This window comes from Gopherus flavomarginatus, chromosome 15 (genome assembly GCF_025201925.1).
Source record: "Gopherus flavomarginatus isolate rGopFla2 chromosome 15, rGopFla2.mat.asm, whole genome shotgun sequence".
Taxonomy (NCBI): Eukaryota; Metazoa; Chordata; order Testudines; family Testudinidae; genus Gopherus; species Gopherus flavomarginatus.
The window spans coordinates 32,964,247-32,980,355 of NC_066631.1; the positions used below are offsets into that span (position 1 = coordinate 32,964,247).

General features: G+C 45.7%; 1 protein-coding gene across 4 annotated transcripts in view; it reads right to left on the reverse strand.

Annotated features, from left to right (window-relative positions):
* The window catches only part of TTC28 (tetratricopeptide repeat domain 28), a 511,170-nt gene that overhangs the window by 15,772 nt on the left and 479,289 nt on the right, over positions 1–16,109 (reverse strand). For all 4 annotated transcript variants that reach the window (XM_050924019.1, XM_050924018.1, XM_050924020.1 and 1 more), the window contains 3 exons: positions 10,928–11,107; positions 2,341–3,061; positions 863–987 (listed from right to left, as the gene is read on the reverse strand). In XM_050924019.1, coding sequence (XP_050779976.1) covers positions 863–987; positions 2,341–3,061; positions 10,928–11,107 — 1,026 coding nt within the window. The remainder of the gene's footprint in view (positions 1–862; positions 988–2,340; positions 3,062–10,927; positions 11,108–16,109) is intronic.

A 16,109-nucleotide genomic window follows, 5' to 3' on the forward strand; every position in this document is an offset into this window, starting at 1 on the left:
GGAAACTAGGAGGGTTCTTTCAGAGAAAAGGTGTTACACCGATGTGAGAGGATCATATTTTAACCATCCCAGAGTTTTACCTACAGATCACATCAGATGCAGCATTCCCTTCTCCCCAGAGCTGGTTATTGGTACCTATGGGAACACCACCATCTCGTTAAACTTCCACATGTGCTGCTGTTCCGGGGTTAAACCCTGTGGATGTCAGTGTGGTATTTTCTGGTGAAAGCTGTCAGCTAAACACAATGTCCTGCATCATGCAGTATTAGGTGACAAAAAGGGAAGGACCCAAAGAGTCAGTTCTTCTATCTAGCAAACCTTGCTGCTTTAGAGCTTGCTCTGTTCTGAACTGCAGTGTTCATCCTTGGCTCAAAGCCATCAGTCCTTAACATCTGTACAGAGAGCATGGTCACTTGGCTAGCAAGGAAGGAGACACACTACAGTGTCTTCATTCTCACCTCCCTACTTCTTGTCTAGTTCACAGCAATTCTGTCATAGAAACAATTAACCTTAGTGACAATCTCATTTTCAAAGCACAGATCTGCTCAGCAGCATATGCAAATCAGCTGGGTCCGATGGAGGGATTTTATTTGTCATGCTAGCAAGGTGAATCTCCGCCTGGTATCCCATTCTTCTCCCAGGGACAGGGAGTAGCTGCAGGGATGACACAGGCTGAGGGAGGAGAAGGAGGGTTGGGGGTTTACTCCTGAAGTTATCCCCACGCATTCAACATTCAGAGACACCTTGCCACAGATGACATCATCTTCCAAAAGTTAAGAGGAGGCGTCTGCAATACTCCAAGGCAGGGACCCACATTTTGTGTCTGTATATTTTGATGATATGGCAGCTCCTTCTCGCTTACCAAATGTAACAAGACTCTCAAGGCATCTCGTGCTCTCTCCGGGTGCTGCAGAATCTCTGTCAGGGCCTGCCCAATTAGCGAGGAAGGGCTGTTCAGCTTCACATCACTCCCAATGAGCATGAAGCCTGCAGGATTCAGAGGAAGAGCTTCTTAATCGCCTCTTGTCCCAGAAAAACAAATACTCTGCCTTCCTCAAGCTAACAGAAATGAATAGCTCATTGCCCCTTGCTGAATTATGTGCCTACCCATGGAGAAGGGAGAATACAGAACAGCTGCCTGCACGCTACCCAGGCATCTAACTTCTAGGATGCTTCTTCAATGCTCTCTGCTCTCCCGCTATATGAAATCAATACTGTTTGTGGAAAAATGTGGCAATGCAGAGAGACTTGCCCTAGCATGCTCCTCCTCTCCTTTACAGGAGCAGAAATCAATAAAACTAAACACTGCCAGCAAACAATAGAACGAACCCTGAAAATGGAGAGCTGCTCCTGTCTGGGGAAAGATGCCTACTTTGCCCAGGCCACTAGTTTGTGCACCATGCAAATATCAGCCTCCCTCAGTGGCAGTACAAGGAACTCTTCCTCCTGCCCCTGTACACTCGTGTCCTCAACATGGCTAGGGTCGCACGTCAGCTTTTGGTGGCAGGTCCACTAGTTTGCTCCACTATGATCTAACCCAAGTGTGCAGAAGACATGCACTGAATGAGACTGTCAGTTCTAGAGAAAAATGCTGCTGTCGTGGGAATACTGCCAGCATTCTTACAAACTCTGGAAAAGCCTCATCTCTCTGGAATTCTGGGACATTCTTAGGGTGGGCACTATTCCTCATAGTCTCTAGCCAAGGTACAAGAAAGGTGAATAGTCTTGGTTCCTTATTTCTCATCACTGAACTATCTAGCACATTTAATTTTAAAACGTTGAATTAAATACACATCCTCCTCAGTGGATTGCTGCACCGTTGTTACAGTGCTATTCAAGAAACACCCTCCACCCCACCATTACACTAATGGGAATCAAATCTTTCTGCTTTACCGTGCTAGATACATATCAGTAAGAATAACACATCCTGATCTGTAATCTGTAGGGAGAAAAGGAATCTTGTCTGTTATCAGCTGGGGATCCTGGGTAATTTCCTGCCTGCATGGCCCTTAGCATATCAGGTCTTCCTAACGATTAAAACTGCCTAATGAGACAGGTGCATTTCATACGCCGTAAATTATGTCAAACATGTGCTCTCCCCATTGTTACATTGAAGAACGGATATTTCCCACTGGCCAGTCATTCAGCAACATTCAGAGCAGAATCAGGTCTGATATACAGCATCTGGCCGCTGTAAGGACACAGAGTGTTACTCATGTACTCTGCTGCTAGCACAGCTCCTCGCTCAACACAAACACAAACAAACTGGTGTAAATGTCTCTCCTACAAACTCTTTCCTGTTTATTATGAGAACAGCCCCAAGAAGCAGATTCCTCCTACCTGCCCAGTTGGATGGATAGGAGAACTGCTTGCTGCTTTGCACCGTTTTCATGGCCTCTCCAAGGGCTGCGCTGGCTTTCATTCCATTAAGGAGGGATGCATAGAAGGCGTGCACAAACATTTTGGAAGCGGCAACAGGAACAGGCCAGAGTGACACCAGGACACACTGAGCCCCAGCAGCCAGGAATGCCCGTGTCAAGCCAACGACCCCATCAGCAGTGACTTTGCTGTTGGACTCTTGGTAGGAGCCAAGAAACACTAATTTGACAGGAAGCCGCAGATCCAGAACATCAGCTGCTGTGAGCAGGAACTCTTGGAGAGGAGGGCAGTCTGAGATACTCTCCACATCACTGGCATCATCTTGCATCCGGAGGGATTCTGGAATTGTGTAGGGATTCCCAAAGGAACTCTTGCTATTGGCTGGGTTGCTATCAGCATTGGGTGTTAGGACCAAGGCAGCCAGCTTCCAGGAAACATGGGTTGCAAAATGGACACACTCTGCCTGAGTGAGTGCGCTCATGACTCTCTCTTTCGTTGCCACGTTGCCAACCAGAGGCTGGCAGCCAAGTAATTCAGATACCATATAGGCCTCTTCTTCTGCAGAGGGCATAGGCCCCCAAAGCCATCTGTCCATCACTGCTGCAGGGAGTTTGGGATTTCCTATGACAGCTGCCATTGAGGTAGAACTGGAATAAGCAGAAGCATTCTTCTTCAAAAGGGACTAGAAAGAGAGAGAGAAAATAGGGGTCAAAGAACTCTCTGTTGTAGCCATGGCCTTGCAAGCGTCCTGCCTCCCCACAGGAATGTCTGGGGTGGCCGGGGCTCTGTAACAGCAAGATGGTTTTATCATTAGAACAATGCCTTGCATTTCTTTAGCCCCTTCCATCCAAGCTATACTCCTTTACATACCGGCTCCATTTGGAGGCAGGTGTGAAAGTAGAATGAATTATATTGTAAAAACAAGAATGGATTAAAGAAATGTTGTATGTACCTTTAAGCAGAAATAAGAAATGTTGAAATATAGGTGCCAGGAAAAGAAACATTAGGCATAAACAATGGTGCTAATGGTGAAACATTAACAGAAGATCAGTAATAGTTAGTAAGGAAATAAGATATGCATGTCTAGCCCAGGTAAACTTATCAGATTCTGCTTCCTTTTTTATCTTGTTAAGTTCTCACCCTTTTAGCTGTATAAATAAGATAGTTTGTGTCTTGCATGGTGCTCACATTATCTGGGTGTTATTAGCAGAGCGCTGTGCTAATAAAACAGAGTCGTCTGACAAACTGTGAGTCCTGAGTCTAACTTTGACACAGGGCAGGATTACTACTTCCTTTTCTGGGCAGAGGAAATGGACAGAGAAGGGAAGTGACTTATCCAAGGTCACACTGGAGGTTTATGGCAGAGCCAGCAATATTAACTAAATCTCAACTTCCAGCCTTGTGCTGTAACCACAAGCCCATGCCTCCTCCTCAGTCCAGTCACTCTGTACAGCACCCCAGTAGTTTAATTATCTAGTCTGGCATAGTTGAGCTCTGGAAACGGGGATTCCACAGGATGAAAAGGTCACTTACCTGGTGCAGTAACTGGAGTTCTTAAAGATTTGTGTAGTGTGGGTGCTCCATGTCACGATATGCACACGCCTATGTGCTCTTGTTTGGAGATTTTCATCAGCAGTGTCAGTGGGTCCATGCCTGTGCCCTAGATACCCTTGTGCCCCGATCTGAGGGAAGAGAGGGAGGGGTGGACCTGCCACCACTCCCAATCCTTCTCAAGCATGGAAGTAGAAAGAGTCAGACTCCAAGGCACAGGGAAGGAGGGGGGCATCCATAGGGACACATGTCAAAGAACTCCCACTACTATACAAGGTAAGTAACCTCTCCATCTTTGAGTAATGTCCCTATGGGTGCTCCACATCAGGAGACTTCTGAGCAGTACTTCCATCGTGGAGATGGGTGCCAAGGAGGTGGATTCAGTTCAGAACATAGAACAGACTCGCCGAAAGCCATGTAACTGCATCCAGACCTGACAAGAGTGTACTGCTAGGAAAACATGAACCCAGGACCAGGTGGCTGCCCTGTCAGGATAGGTATGTTTTTCAGCAGGGCTGCTGTGCTAGATTGATCCCTGGTGGAATGAGCAATGACTTTTGGAAGGGGAAGCAAGGAGTGGACATGTCAACACCTTGTCATGATGAAATACCGTATATGGTGAGTCAGCCATCAAAGCTCTAAGCTCCCCTATCCTCCTCACTGAGGTGACCGGTAAGAGGAACTTAGTCTTAAGGGACAGATGAAGGCGGGAACAACTCAACATACGTTCAAAGGGGTTTTTTTCTCAGGGCATTGAAGACTAAGCTGAGGTCCCGTGGTGGAGTAGGTTCCTTGACGGGAGGGAAGAGGTTGAAGAAGACTTTGATAAACCTTGTTGTGGTTGGGTGGGGTGAAAACTGAAAACCATTCCATTGTCACCTGAAAGTGAGACCAGCCATTCGCATGGCACCGTTGTAGCTGGTATTGCAAGGTATTTAAAGTACCAGATATGCTAAACATTTGTACGCCCATTTATGGTTGAACCTATATGCACTAAATGTTTACATTGTTTTGTTTCTGAGTGAAGTTATGTACAAAAAAAATTGTAAGTTGCACTTTCACGATAAAGAGATTGCACTACAGTACTTGTATGATATGAATTGAAAAATACTATTTCTTTTATCTTTTTTACAGTGCAAATATTTGTAATAAAAACAATACTATAAAGTGATCACGGTACACTTTGTATTCTGTGTTGTAACTAAAATCAATATATTTGAAAATGTAGAAAAAAAATCCCAAAATATTTATAATACATTTAACTTGGTATTCTATTATTGTTTAACAGTGCAATTAAAACTTCAATATTTTAACTGTTTCACAGTCCTAGTTGCAAGCATAACATACTATGTTGCTATGGAGGATAGCCTCCTGTGCGGTCCATCTTCCTTGAGCTGTGAGGTTCTGGGAGTGGGCACCCCAATCTATCAGAGAGGTGCCTACAGTGATGACTCTCATGGGAGGGGGTTGCAGGAACAGAACTCCTTTTGTGCATCTTCTCACCAACTGAGAGACTGAAGTACCCTCTGAATAATCGGCATTTGTTTGCATTGACTGTGCTTGTGGAGGGTATAGAGAGTTATCAGCCAGGCCTGAAGACACCAAGACTGTAATCTTGCCAAGGGTGTTACAAATGTACAAGCTGCCATATGACCCAGAAGTTGTAGGCAAGGCCATCCTGCAGTTTGCAGGCTTTGAAACAAGGTTGGACATTGTGGTAAATCTGTGTTTGGGCAGGTATGCTCTGGCAGTGGAGGAGTCCAGAGTAGCCCCAATGAAGTCTCTGCACTGAGTGGGTATGAGAGTAGATTTTTCTGTGTGGAGGTGGAGAAAGGGTTTACTGCCTGAGCCTGTAGAAACGAAAGGCCTTTCAGGAGCCAGTCATCCAGGCAGGGGAAGACAGTTATTCCCATCGGGCAAAGATGGGCTGTGGCAACTGATAGGACCTTGGCAAAGACTCTTAGGATGGTGGAAAGGCTGCAGGGTAGGACATGATACTGACAGTGATCCCCACCTAGCATGAAATGTAGGACTCATCTGTGTGAGGAGTGCATGGCGATATGAAAATAAATATCCTGAAGGTTGAGGGAAATGAACCAATCTCCCAGATCCAGAGAAAGAATTATTATTGCTGTGGTTACCATTCTGAACTGCTGATCCTAGACGAAAGTATTCAAAGTCCTGAGGTCCTGAATTGATCTCCGTCCCCCATTGCTTTTCATGACCAGCAAATACCTAAAGTAGATAACCCTTTTTGGATGAAGTCCAGTGGAATGAGTTTGATCAGCCCACTGTTAGGAAGAACTGTATCTCCTTTCTCAAGAAATCCTTGTGAGAAGGGTCCCTGAAGGAGGACAAGGTGGGGCATAAGAGGGTGGTAAGGAGGTGAACTGAATGGAAAAGCCTGTGGAAACCACCTCCAGGATCCATCTCTCTGAGGTGATGAGCTCCCAGGAAGGTATAAAATAGGAAAGACAATTCCCATAAGTGTGGAGGTCAGGGAGGTGCAGCATAGAATCTGAAGCAGAAGGGAGGTTGTGACCCTTGACCAATCTGAGAATGTCACTGGTTGGGAAGTTGCTGTAAAGGAGAGCCCTTTCTTATGGAATCCGGGCTTCTTCCTAAGGGTTTCAGCCAATTGTGTGGGTGGGTAGTGGACTGGAGGGATCATTGAGCCATCTGCGACCTTGTGTTGCTTTCTTTTTGTTGCAGCTGTATAAATGCCAGAGATCATAGTGTCACCTAAGAGTCTGAGAGAATGGAGAGACCCATCTGTGGTGTCAGTAAACAACTTGGGTTCTGCAAAAGGAAGATCTTTGACAGTATTTTGGACCTCCTGGGAGAAACCAGAAGACTGCACCCAAGAAGCTAGGTGCATGAGTACTGCCATAGCCATGGGATGCATAGCCCTGGTGAAATTGTTCTCTCTGATCCTGAGGCAAGAGTTCAGTAAAGGCTAAGAACTTGGAATAATTTGTGAAGACACTTCGCCATCAGTGCTTGGTAATTGGCTACTCTGAATTGCAAAGAAGCCAAGGAGTAGCTCTTGTGATCAAGAAGTCGCTTCAGCTCTTTGTCTGATGGTGCTGAATGGAATCTGTGCTATGTGTTCCTCTTATTTGCAGCCTCAACAATCAGATTGTTGTATGTAGCCTACGAGAAAAAATATTCTGAGCCTCTGGGTGGAACACAGTATTTTTTGTCAGCCCATTTGCATGTAGGCAGGATAGTAGCTGGAGTTTGCCATACCGGGCATGCTAGAGCTAACAATGTCATTGATGGGAAAGGCAATCCTGGCCGGGGGGAGATGTATGATGAATGTCCACCAGGGAGCATTGCAGTTCCTCTATCTCCTCCAACAGAATTTATAAACTGTCCACTGTACATTTCCTCAGGTCTTGAAAGGCCTTGAAATCATCAGGGTAAGATGGTGGAGGAGACATGATCTCCACCTCCGTCTGGTGAAAAGAAGGACTTGTGGGAGGAAGGTGTTTCTTCCTCATCAGCTGATTCCTTCTACACAGTAAAATGCACCGGAGGGACAAGGCTTGAGGTAGCTGGTTGTTGCTCTTGATATTTTTCTGGTCGCTGTAGGGGGCCCACAGGTTCAAACATATCCTCTGAGGTGGGGCATAAGGGAAAAGGGGAGGGCCCCAAGGTTGTCCCTGCCAGTCTCTGGATATATTGCCTGCTGGGAGTTTCCTTCTCAGGTTGGACCTCCAGGGAACGAGGCAGAGGACCCTACTACAGACACCTCAGAGTCAGATGAGATATCATCCCCCATGTCCATCAGAGGAGCAGAAAGTGCCAGTACCAGAGATCAAGTCAGTACTGGGCCCCAGGGAGGTAACTTGTACCTTCATCAGTAAATACGTTCAATAGCTGGCTGGTTCATGAGGCAGCACCAGGAGAAATCATGTTGGTACCCACTGGAAATCTTTCTCAGAACCCTCAAAGAGTCTGTGTGGGGACCCTGGCATAGATAGAGGGCAAGTAGGTTCTGTAAAATGAGTTGGTGCCTGTGGAGAGTGTCTCTCAGTACTGGTCAATAGTTGTGATTCATGCTCTTCCAAGGTGGAACACAGGCCTGGACAGTCTGGGCACTGAAGATAGGGATCCCCAGGAGTCGGTATGTCAGGTGGAGACAGTACGGTACCGGATCCGACGCCAAGATTGATGGCACTTTAGGAGGCTTCTCAGTACGTGGCTTCTTTGCCAGTGTTGTGGAATCAGTACCGGAGGGGATGGGCGCCTCAGTGATGCCTGTAGTGGGATGTGAGGTCTCCTGGGGCACAGATGGGGGGTGGAGGGGACTTTTCCCTTCTCTTATCCTGTTCCGGAGAATGGGTCGTGTCTTCTTTAAAGGTCTGGGTGATGCTGCAGTGGGTCACGGTCTTTGTTTACTGCCAGAATAGAGGTGGTGGGTGGGGCTGACATACAGCGGGATGGCTTGGACCCTGCGGGTCTCAGCAAGTGAGCGCTCCATTAACAGGAGTTTTATTCTATCCTCCCTCAACCTCTTAGATCTGCTCTTAAATCCTGAGCAGATCTGACATTTGGAGGGAATGTGAGACTCCCCAAGCCAGTGGAGGCAGTTTGAATGTCTGTTGCCGCAGGGGGAGACCTATGGCAAGTCTGGCAGGGTTTGAAGCCTGACATGTTGGGCATAACCTGCACTTCAGACCTTGGGTTGAGGCTCGAGAAAAATTGGGCAGAAGGAGAAAGTTAGGGGGACCGCTCCCCCCAACACGAACTGTGCTAAATAACAGAAAACATAAGAGACAGGTGTACCTGAGCCACATGGCCCAGCTAACGGCAGTGCAGTGCTCCATCTCAAGCTGCAGGTGGCTTAGCGGGAACTGGAGTGGTGGCAGGTCTGTCCCTCATGAGGGGCCTGAGTGTGCCTAGCACGCAGGTGCAGACCACTGGATACTGCTGATGAAAATCTCCAATGAAGAGCACATGGGCACATGCATATCTTGATGTGGAGCACCCGTAGGGACACTACTTGAAAAAGAATCCTTTTTCCACTGACTAATCATTTTTACAGTTAGGAAGTTTTTTATCCCATTCAACATACGTTTTTCCTGTTGACCTTGTTTATATTTGTCAGGTTATGAAATTTAAGGAATCTATTATGAGCTATTTCTGAAACAATCAGTACTGTGAAGGGTGAATGAACTAATTCCTGCTTGTAAATCCCTTTGGGATGTTCAGGATGAAAAGTGCTTTACAAAGGATGAAATAAAAATCATTCCTTAGCTGGCAACAGTTGCAGATGACAAAATTATGTAGGTTAGTCAGGTTTAGAAAAGACTGTGAGGAGCTTCAGAGGGACCTAACCAAATAAGGCAATTGGGCAGAGTTCAATAAATATTTCTTTCTGTTTTTGGAAAGAAGCAGAATGATATATCACATGAGGATGAAATATTTTCCATTCCATTAGTAACTAAGGAGGATTTTAAACATATCTTAGGGATAAATACTTTTAAATCAAAAGGCACAGATAACCTACACCCAAGAGTCCTAAAAGAGTTGGCTGAGGAAATCTCTAGCCTGCTGATAATAACGTTTAACAAATCTTGCAATACGGGGAAAATTCAGGAACACTGGAAAAGTGCTAATATTGTGGCAATATTCAAATGTGTGTAATTATAGCGTATAAGTATTTTCATGGGGAGAAAATACCAGGTACTGAAGGAATTTTTAATCTAGCAGAGAAAGGCAAAACAAGAATAATGTCTGGAAGCTTAGGCCAGACAAATTAAAGTTATAAATTAGGCATATATTTTTAACAGTGAGTGATTAACCATTGAAACAAACTATCCTGGAAGTGGTAAATTTTCCATTTCTTGATGTCTTCAGACTCAGACTGGATGCCTTTCGGAAGACATGCATTGGTCAAATATAAGTTATTGGGATCAATACGGGTGTAACTAGGTGAAATGTAATCATCTGTGATATACAGGAAATTAGATGATTTAATGATCCCTTCTGGCCTTAAACTCTATGAATCTATATCTAGTGGCTGATGAAGTTCACTGCTGACAAACACAAAGTAATAGACACTGAAAGGAATCATCTGAACAATCCATATGCATTGCTGGGCTCTAAATTAACTGTAGCTGGGTGTCACTGCAGTCAGGTCCATAGAAACCTCTGACCAACAAATGTGCTGTGGCATTTCAATATCAAGTACTGGCCAGAGACAGATTGACTCCTGGGGGCTAATCCAGAACGGGAAACTCCAAGTCATCTACATCAACAGCAATGATAAAATCAGGCCCATCCTCCTATTTAGACAACTGTTTCACACAGCAATAATGCAGGATGTACCATGGGACGCTGTTCTGAGCAATCGGACCAAGATCTGTGGCATTCTATGATGGTATGATGTTGGCCTTGAACTCCCTATAGACTTTTGGGCTTTTAGAAGCAGAAGGTTATTGCATATATCAGTGAAAATGGTATTTCCCCAGGATTTGCTTAAAGTATCAACTTTGACCTGTGCCCTCAATGTTATGAGAAATCAGTGGCCAGCACCACAGGGGAACAGGCAGGTAGGCAAACATATGAGCAGAGTGCTAGGATGTGATTAACTCACCAGGGAAACTCAGTTTAGGTCACTCAGTCTGCATGGGAGCTCAACCCACCCAGAACCTCCAGTCTAGTTAAGAAAGAAATCCCAACCACTGCCTTGACATGATTTGTGATCTCCTTGGGGTAGGGACCGCGCCTGACTCTGTTCTGGAAAGCATCAAAGTACACTGTTAGTGCTCAGCACATTCAGCACCAGTGCCCTGGAAGTTGGTAGGTTTGTGATTTCCATTTTCGTAGCCACTGGAAGAGACAATAATCCCTGCGGTTCAGTCTGGGACCCTTGCAGGCTGAGCCTTTACAGCATGGAGCGGCTTCAGCTCTCAGATGGCATGGGTGGGGCCCTGCAAGTCTCACACCTCACAGCAGGAGCATTGGGAGCGTGGGGCTGGAGCGGTACCTTGGAGTTGGGATTCAGTGACTGGATGGATGGTACTGCAATGAGGCTGAAGCGCTCGTAGAGGTACTCATTCGAGGAACTTCCTTTCAGGAGTGCGAAGGGGATAAGGTACAGTTCTCCCTCTAGAACTAGTATCAGCTGGCGATGGCGGCCGACTGGACCACTGGAATGCATCAGACCCTGAAGAGGAAAGACACACAGGCAGCTCAGTCCCCTTGTCTATACAGCCGAAGAAACACTCCATGCTCAGGCTCTGCTGTAAGGGCTCATCTAGACTAGGGGGGGAAAATCGATCTTAGATACGCAACTTCAGCTAAAGTCGAATATCTAAGATCGGAGTACTCACCCGTCCAGATGGCGCGGGACCGATGTCCGCGTCTCTCCGTGTCGATTCCGGAACTCCGTTCGGGTTGATGGAGTTCCGGAATCGATATAAGCGCGCTCGGGGATCGATATATCGCGTCTAGATTAGACGCGATATATCGATCCCCGAGCAATCGATTTTAACCCGCCGATACGGCGGGGTAGTCTGGACGAGGGCTGAGTGTCAGGCTTCCTAGCTCCCAGAATCAGCAAACCTGAAACATCTGTTTTAAAAATGCTATTCAGCAGAGCACATTTGACCTCGGATGCAACACCTATCACCCTGGCATGTTTGCACTGATTAACAATTCATTCATGAACAGAAGATCTCTAGCTAGATGCACTGGACTGGGTTCTACATCTTTGCTGCAAAGATCTCTGTAGGCAGAAGCAGCTTTAGGAAAGTTAGTCAATCTCCAGCCTTGTCATATTACAACTACCATTCCCACTTAAATTCAAACCTTCCTATTCACCGGAGGATACAAAGGTTCACACTTGGTCTCTGCCTCATCACTAGTCTCCTAAGCTACTTCTGAAACTATTTGCTGGCTCACTAATCTGGACTTGGTCCAGAAGTTGGTCCAATAAAAATATTACCTCTCCCCTTCGTCTCGTTAATATCTTGGGACCAATATGGCTAGAACAACATTGCATAATCTGGATTTGGTTCTTTGAAAGTTGCTAATCTCCTCTCTTGCTATGCATAAAATGACTAACCGCCCCTCCCACTTCCACAAACATTGGCCCCATGTGATGCTGTATGAAAGGACCATGACCATCTATATCATTAATACTGCCACTGTTAGACAATCGCAACAAATCTTTTACAAAGTATACCATTGTAAGATGTCAATTGAAAAATTATGATTTGCTGAGTATGATTATCATGTTTGTATGCATGTATCATCTTTGTATCTAAAGTTACGAATACTGACTATGTACCAGTATTTCAAATGTGTTTGCTCCTGGGATAACACCCACAAGGTAATTTACATCCAGTCTAGCCAGCACATTCTGAATGGATCATTCAAATTGATGGCCCATTACAGAACACAGTGGGCCATAGAGCTTGACCCAGCCTCATGAGCCTTCCTGTGGACACTTTAGCCAAAATAGGGGTAATGGCTGCTCCTATGAGTCATCAAAGCATGCAAGGTCATGTGACTTGCTCATGTGACCCTGGACTCCATCTTGTGCCTATAATTTTCCACAAACTAAGACTGAGAGCAGTCCCTCCACATGGGAGAAGGTGAAAAAAAAACACCCACCCTGGAAACATGGCATCTTCGGCTGTGACCCACTGAGGCATAGTGACACCCTCCACACGGAAAGAACATGTTCTTTTGTGCTGCACCACTGGAGTTTGTGAAGCACTTTGGATGAGAGAGTGGGGGTGGGAGAGCGTAGGAGGGATCTAGATGCACAGGGAAGAGTGGCATTGAGACAGCTGGTCAAAAATGGAAAGGTTTTGCATAAACGTGTTCCGGAAAGAATTCTTTTGCTGTCAAAATTTGAAATTTTGATGAAAATTTCAGTTCACTAGAGAGCAGCAGGTGGGCATCAGCAATATTTTACAGCTGCTCATAGTACTTCAGCTCAGTAAAACTTCTGCTTGCAACCTGCATGCAGCAACTGGAGAGGGCACTGCATGTAATGGGAATTCTCTGTTTCTCATTCCCCTCGCTGCCCAGAGGCTGTGGTGCTCATCCTTGTTCGTTTCCTGCACATCCTCTCTGTTGCATTCTGTATGTTCCCTTAGCCTCAGTCCTCACATTTGTGACCTGTGTGCTGGAGGTTTCATCATTTATATTATTCCTCAGCTGGACGGCGACTGACACTGCCCAATGCAAGAGCCCCAAGGGTCTGCATTTTTAAATAGCTCTATTTTGAGAACCTTCCCATAAAGAATTGTAAAATCAATCACCCCCAGGAGTGGGAGTGGATGGGTAAAATAAATCCCAGGCCTCACTTCCACATGACTGTTGTCAAGATACTCAACACTTCTCATTCTGATAGCACAAAGAAATGACACTATCAAATGCACCAGCAGTGGGACTCCCACCCAGAGATTCTGCAATTGCATGCTTAGCAGATGTTGAAACAGTAAGTTACAAACCCAAGCACTGCTAAAATTGTCAGACAGCACTTTACCCTTCTCCACAAAACTGGGCAAAGCTTTTCAATACTGGCTTAGAATCCAGCCCTGAAAAAATCAGTGAGGGCAGGTGCCACCTCAGTTACTGTTTCCAGTGAACCCAAGTCCTCAGGGTGCCAAGAACCTGGACAAGGCACCCAGTTATACGTGGCAGTTAATTCATTAGCTCTACTCATCCACACTAGGATGTTAGGAAGACAACTTTCTCTCCCCCACTGAGTATGGACTCAGCACATTTATCTGCTTGCTGTTAGTATCTCCTCCTCTAGTCTCCAGAAGGTTTAAATGGAAAGAGACAGACAGGTTGTCATCAAACATAAGAACATACGAATGGCCCTACTGGGTCCGACCAAAGGTCCATCTAGCCCAGTATCCTGTCTTCCGATAGTGGCCAGTGCCAGGTACCCCAGAGGGATTGAACAGAACAGGGAATCATCAAGTGATCCATCCCCTCTTGCTCATTCCCAGCTTCTGGCAAACAGAGGCTAGGGACACCATCCCTGCTCATTCCGGCTAGTAGCCATTGATCCCTCTCCCGTCACCCATTCCCAGCTTCTGGCAAACAGAGGTCAGGGACACCAAAACAGACCAAGACACAAACGGCACATTCAGTAGCTGCTGTCTCTGGTCCTATTTAAGGATGAAAAAGTGAATTAATTCCATTTTAATCCATTTCATCATGTTTTATTGAAGAAGACCAGAAACAGCACCCCAAAGTGAGCAGCTCTGTAGCTCACATACAGCTTAGAACAAGAAGCACTAAAACAGCATCTACACCACACAAACTAAAAGCAGCAAAACTGATCTCAACCACAAAACGGACAACAAATTGCTGAGCAAACAGATGCCTCAATGTTAGAGCAGCAGGTTTAGTATGGGCCTTTAAAGCAACATTTCATTTAAACCTGAGGCCTTTAGCACATACCCAGATGGGACTTCAGCTTCAACTTGACCTGATTTTGGAATTAACCAGTTTAACGTGTGTTGCTGTATTTCTCTTGAGACCTCTTGTTCTTCCCCAAGCGTGAGCCAGGTGTTCAGGATTCACTGGCAGGATGGAGACCAGGGCTCAGCACTCAGGACTATAATTTCTTTTGAGTGACACTGTTTTAGCTGCCATCAGACATAGCGAATATCTGTTTTGACAGGAAAAAGACAGCTACTCATGCTGCTCAGCAAATGAAGATAAAACTGCCCCACTCCATTCTGAGTGGAATTCTGAATTACACTCCAAGCTCCCCAAACATGTACCTCTTCCTAATGAAAATCCTGGCTCCCGCACAAGCAGCACTGGACATAGCTTTCTCAAACATTTTGACCAGTATTGTGTAGGTAATAACCTAGAGAACCTCTCTGGATCTAGACAGATACATTGTTCTTGGGAGGAATAACACTCACATTCTGCCTCTCTCTCAAATGATTGACCTACTTTGCCCCTTTTTAGATTCCTTGATTTAGAGACAATTTCATTCTCCCAGTGTCTCTTTCCCCTTTCTGAACAGTTCATGGCCTGACTTGTCAAATTAAAAAACAAACGCCTTTTCTAAAAAGGGGTTTGAAAGCAGCACGCAATGATTGGGCCTGCATGTGCTGAGTAACCAGGGAGTCCGGAGGGAAAGCACTGGATGTGCGTATATTAGGAGAGATGGACTTGGTGCATTTTATTGCTTTTGCCGAGTTCTCCAAAAACAGCTCGGATGATACACCTCTGTCCTGACCCACAGCTCCCCCATCCCAGGCCTGAGCCTCTGAGCAGAGATTTCAAGTCATGACATGCAGCAGTTTTTAATGCTGATAGCTGTACTTCAGACTGAGACCCACTGATCTCACTTCACTGATGACTTGAAGAGTAACAGGAATCTCCTGTGGGATTCTCTAAGCTTAGCTCACAGACCACAGCAAAAACCGAGCAACATTAATAAGGGTGTCATGGTATAATCCCCACTCTGAACCTTAGCGTCCAAAAGATGGGGTACCAGCATGAATTCCTCTAAGCTCAATTACCAGCTTAGAACCTGTAGCGCTGCCACCAACCAGGAATTCCAGTGCCTGGTACACTCTGGTCCCCCCAAAACCTTGCCCGGGGACCCCCAAGACCCAGACCCTCTGGATCTTAACACAAGGAAAGTAAACCCTTTCCCTCACCATTGCCTCTCCCAGACTTCCCCTCCCTGGGTTACCCTGGAAGATCACTGTGATTCAAACTCCTTGAATCACAAAACAGAGAGGAAAATCCACCTTCCTCCCTCCTCCTCTTTCCCCCTCCCAGACTCTCCCTGAGAGAAAGTAATCCTGGCACAGAGAGAAATCAGCCTCTCTCTCCCTCTTCCCTCCTTTCTCCCCACCAATTCCCTGGTGAATCCAGACCCAGTCCCCTGGGGTCTCACCAGAATAAAAAACAATTAGGTTCTTAAACAAGAAAAACTTTTAATTAAAGAAAGAAAAAACAGTAAAAATTATCTTTGTAAATTTAAAATGGAATAGGTACAGGGTCTTTCAGCTATAGGCACTGGGAACACCCTCCCAGTCTAAGTATACAAGTACAAATTAGAATCTTTTCAGCAAAATACAAATTTGAACTCCTTCCAACCAAATACACATTTGCAAATAAAGAAAACAAACAGAAGCCTAACTCACTTTATCTACCTAGTACTCACTAGTCTG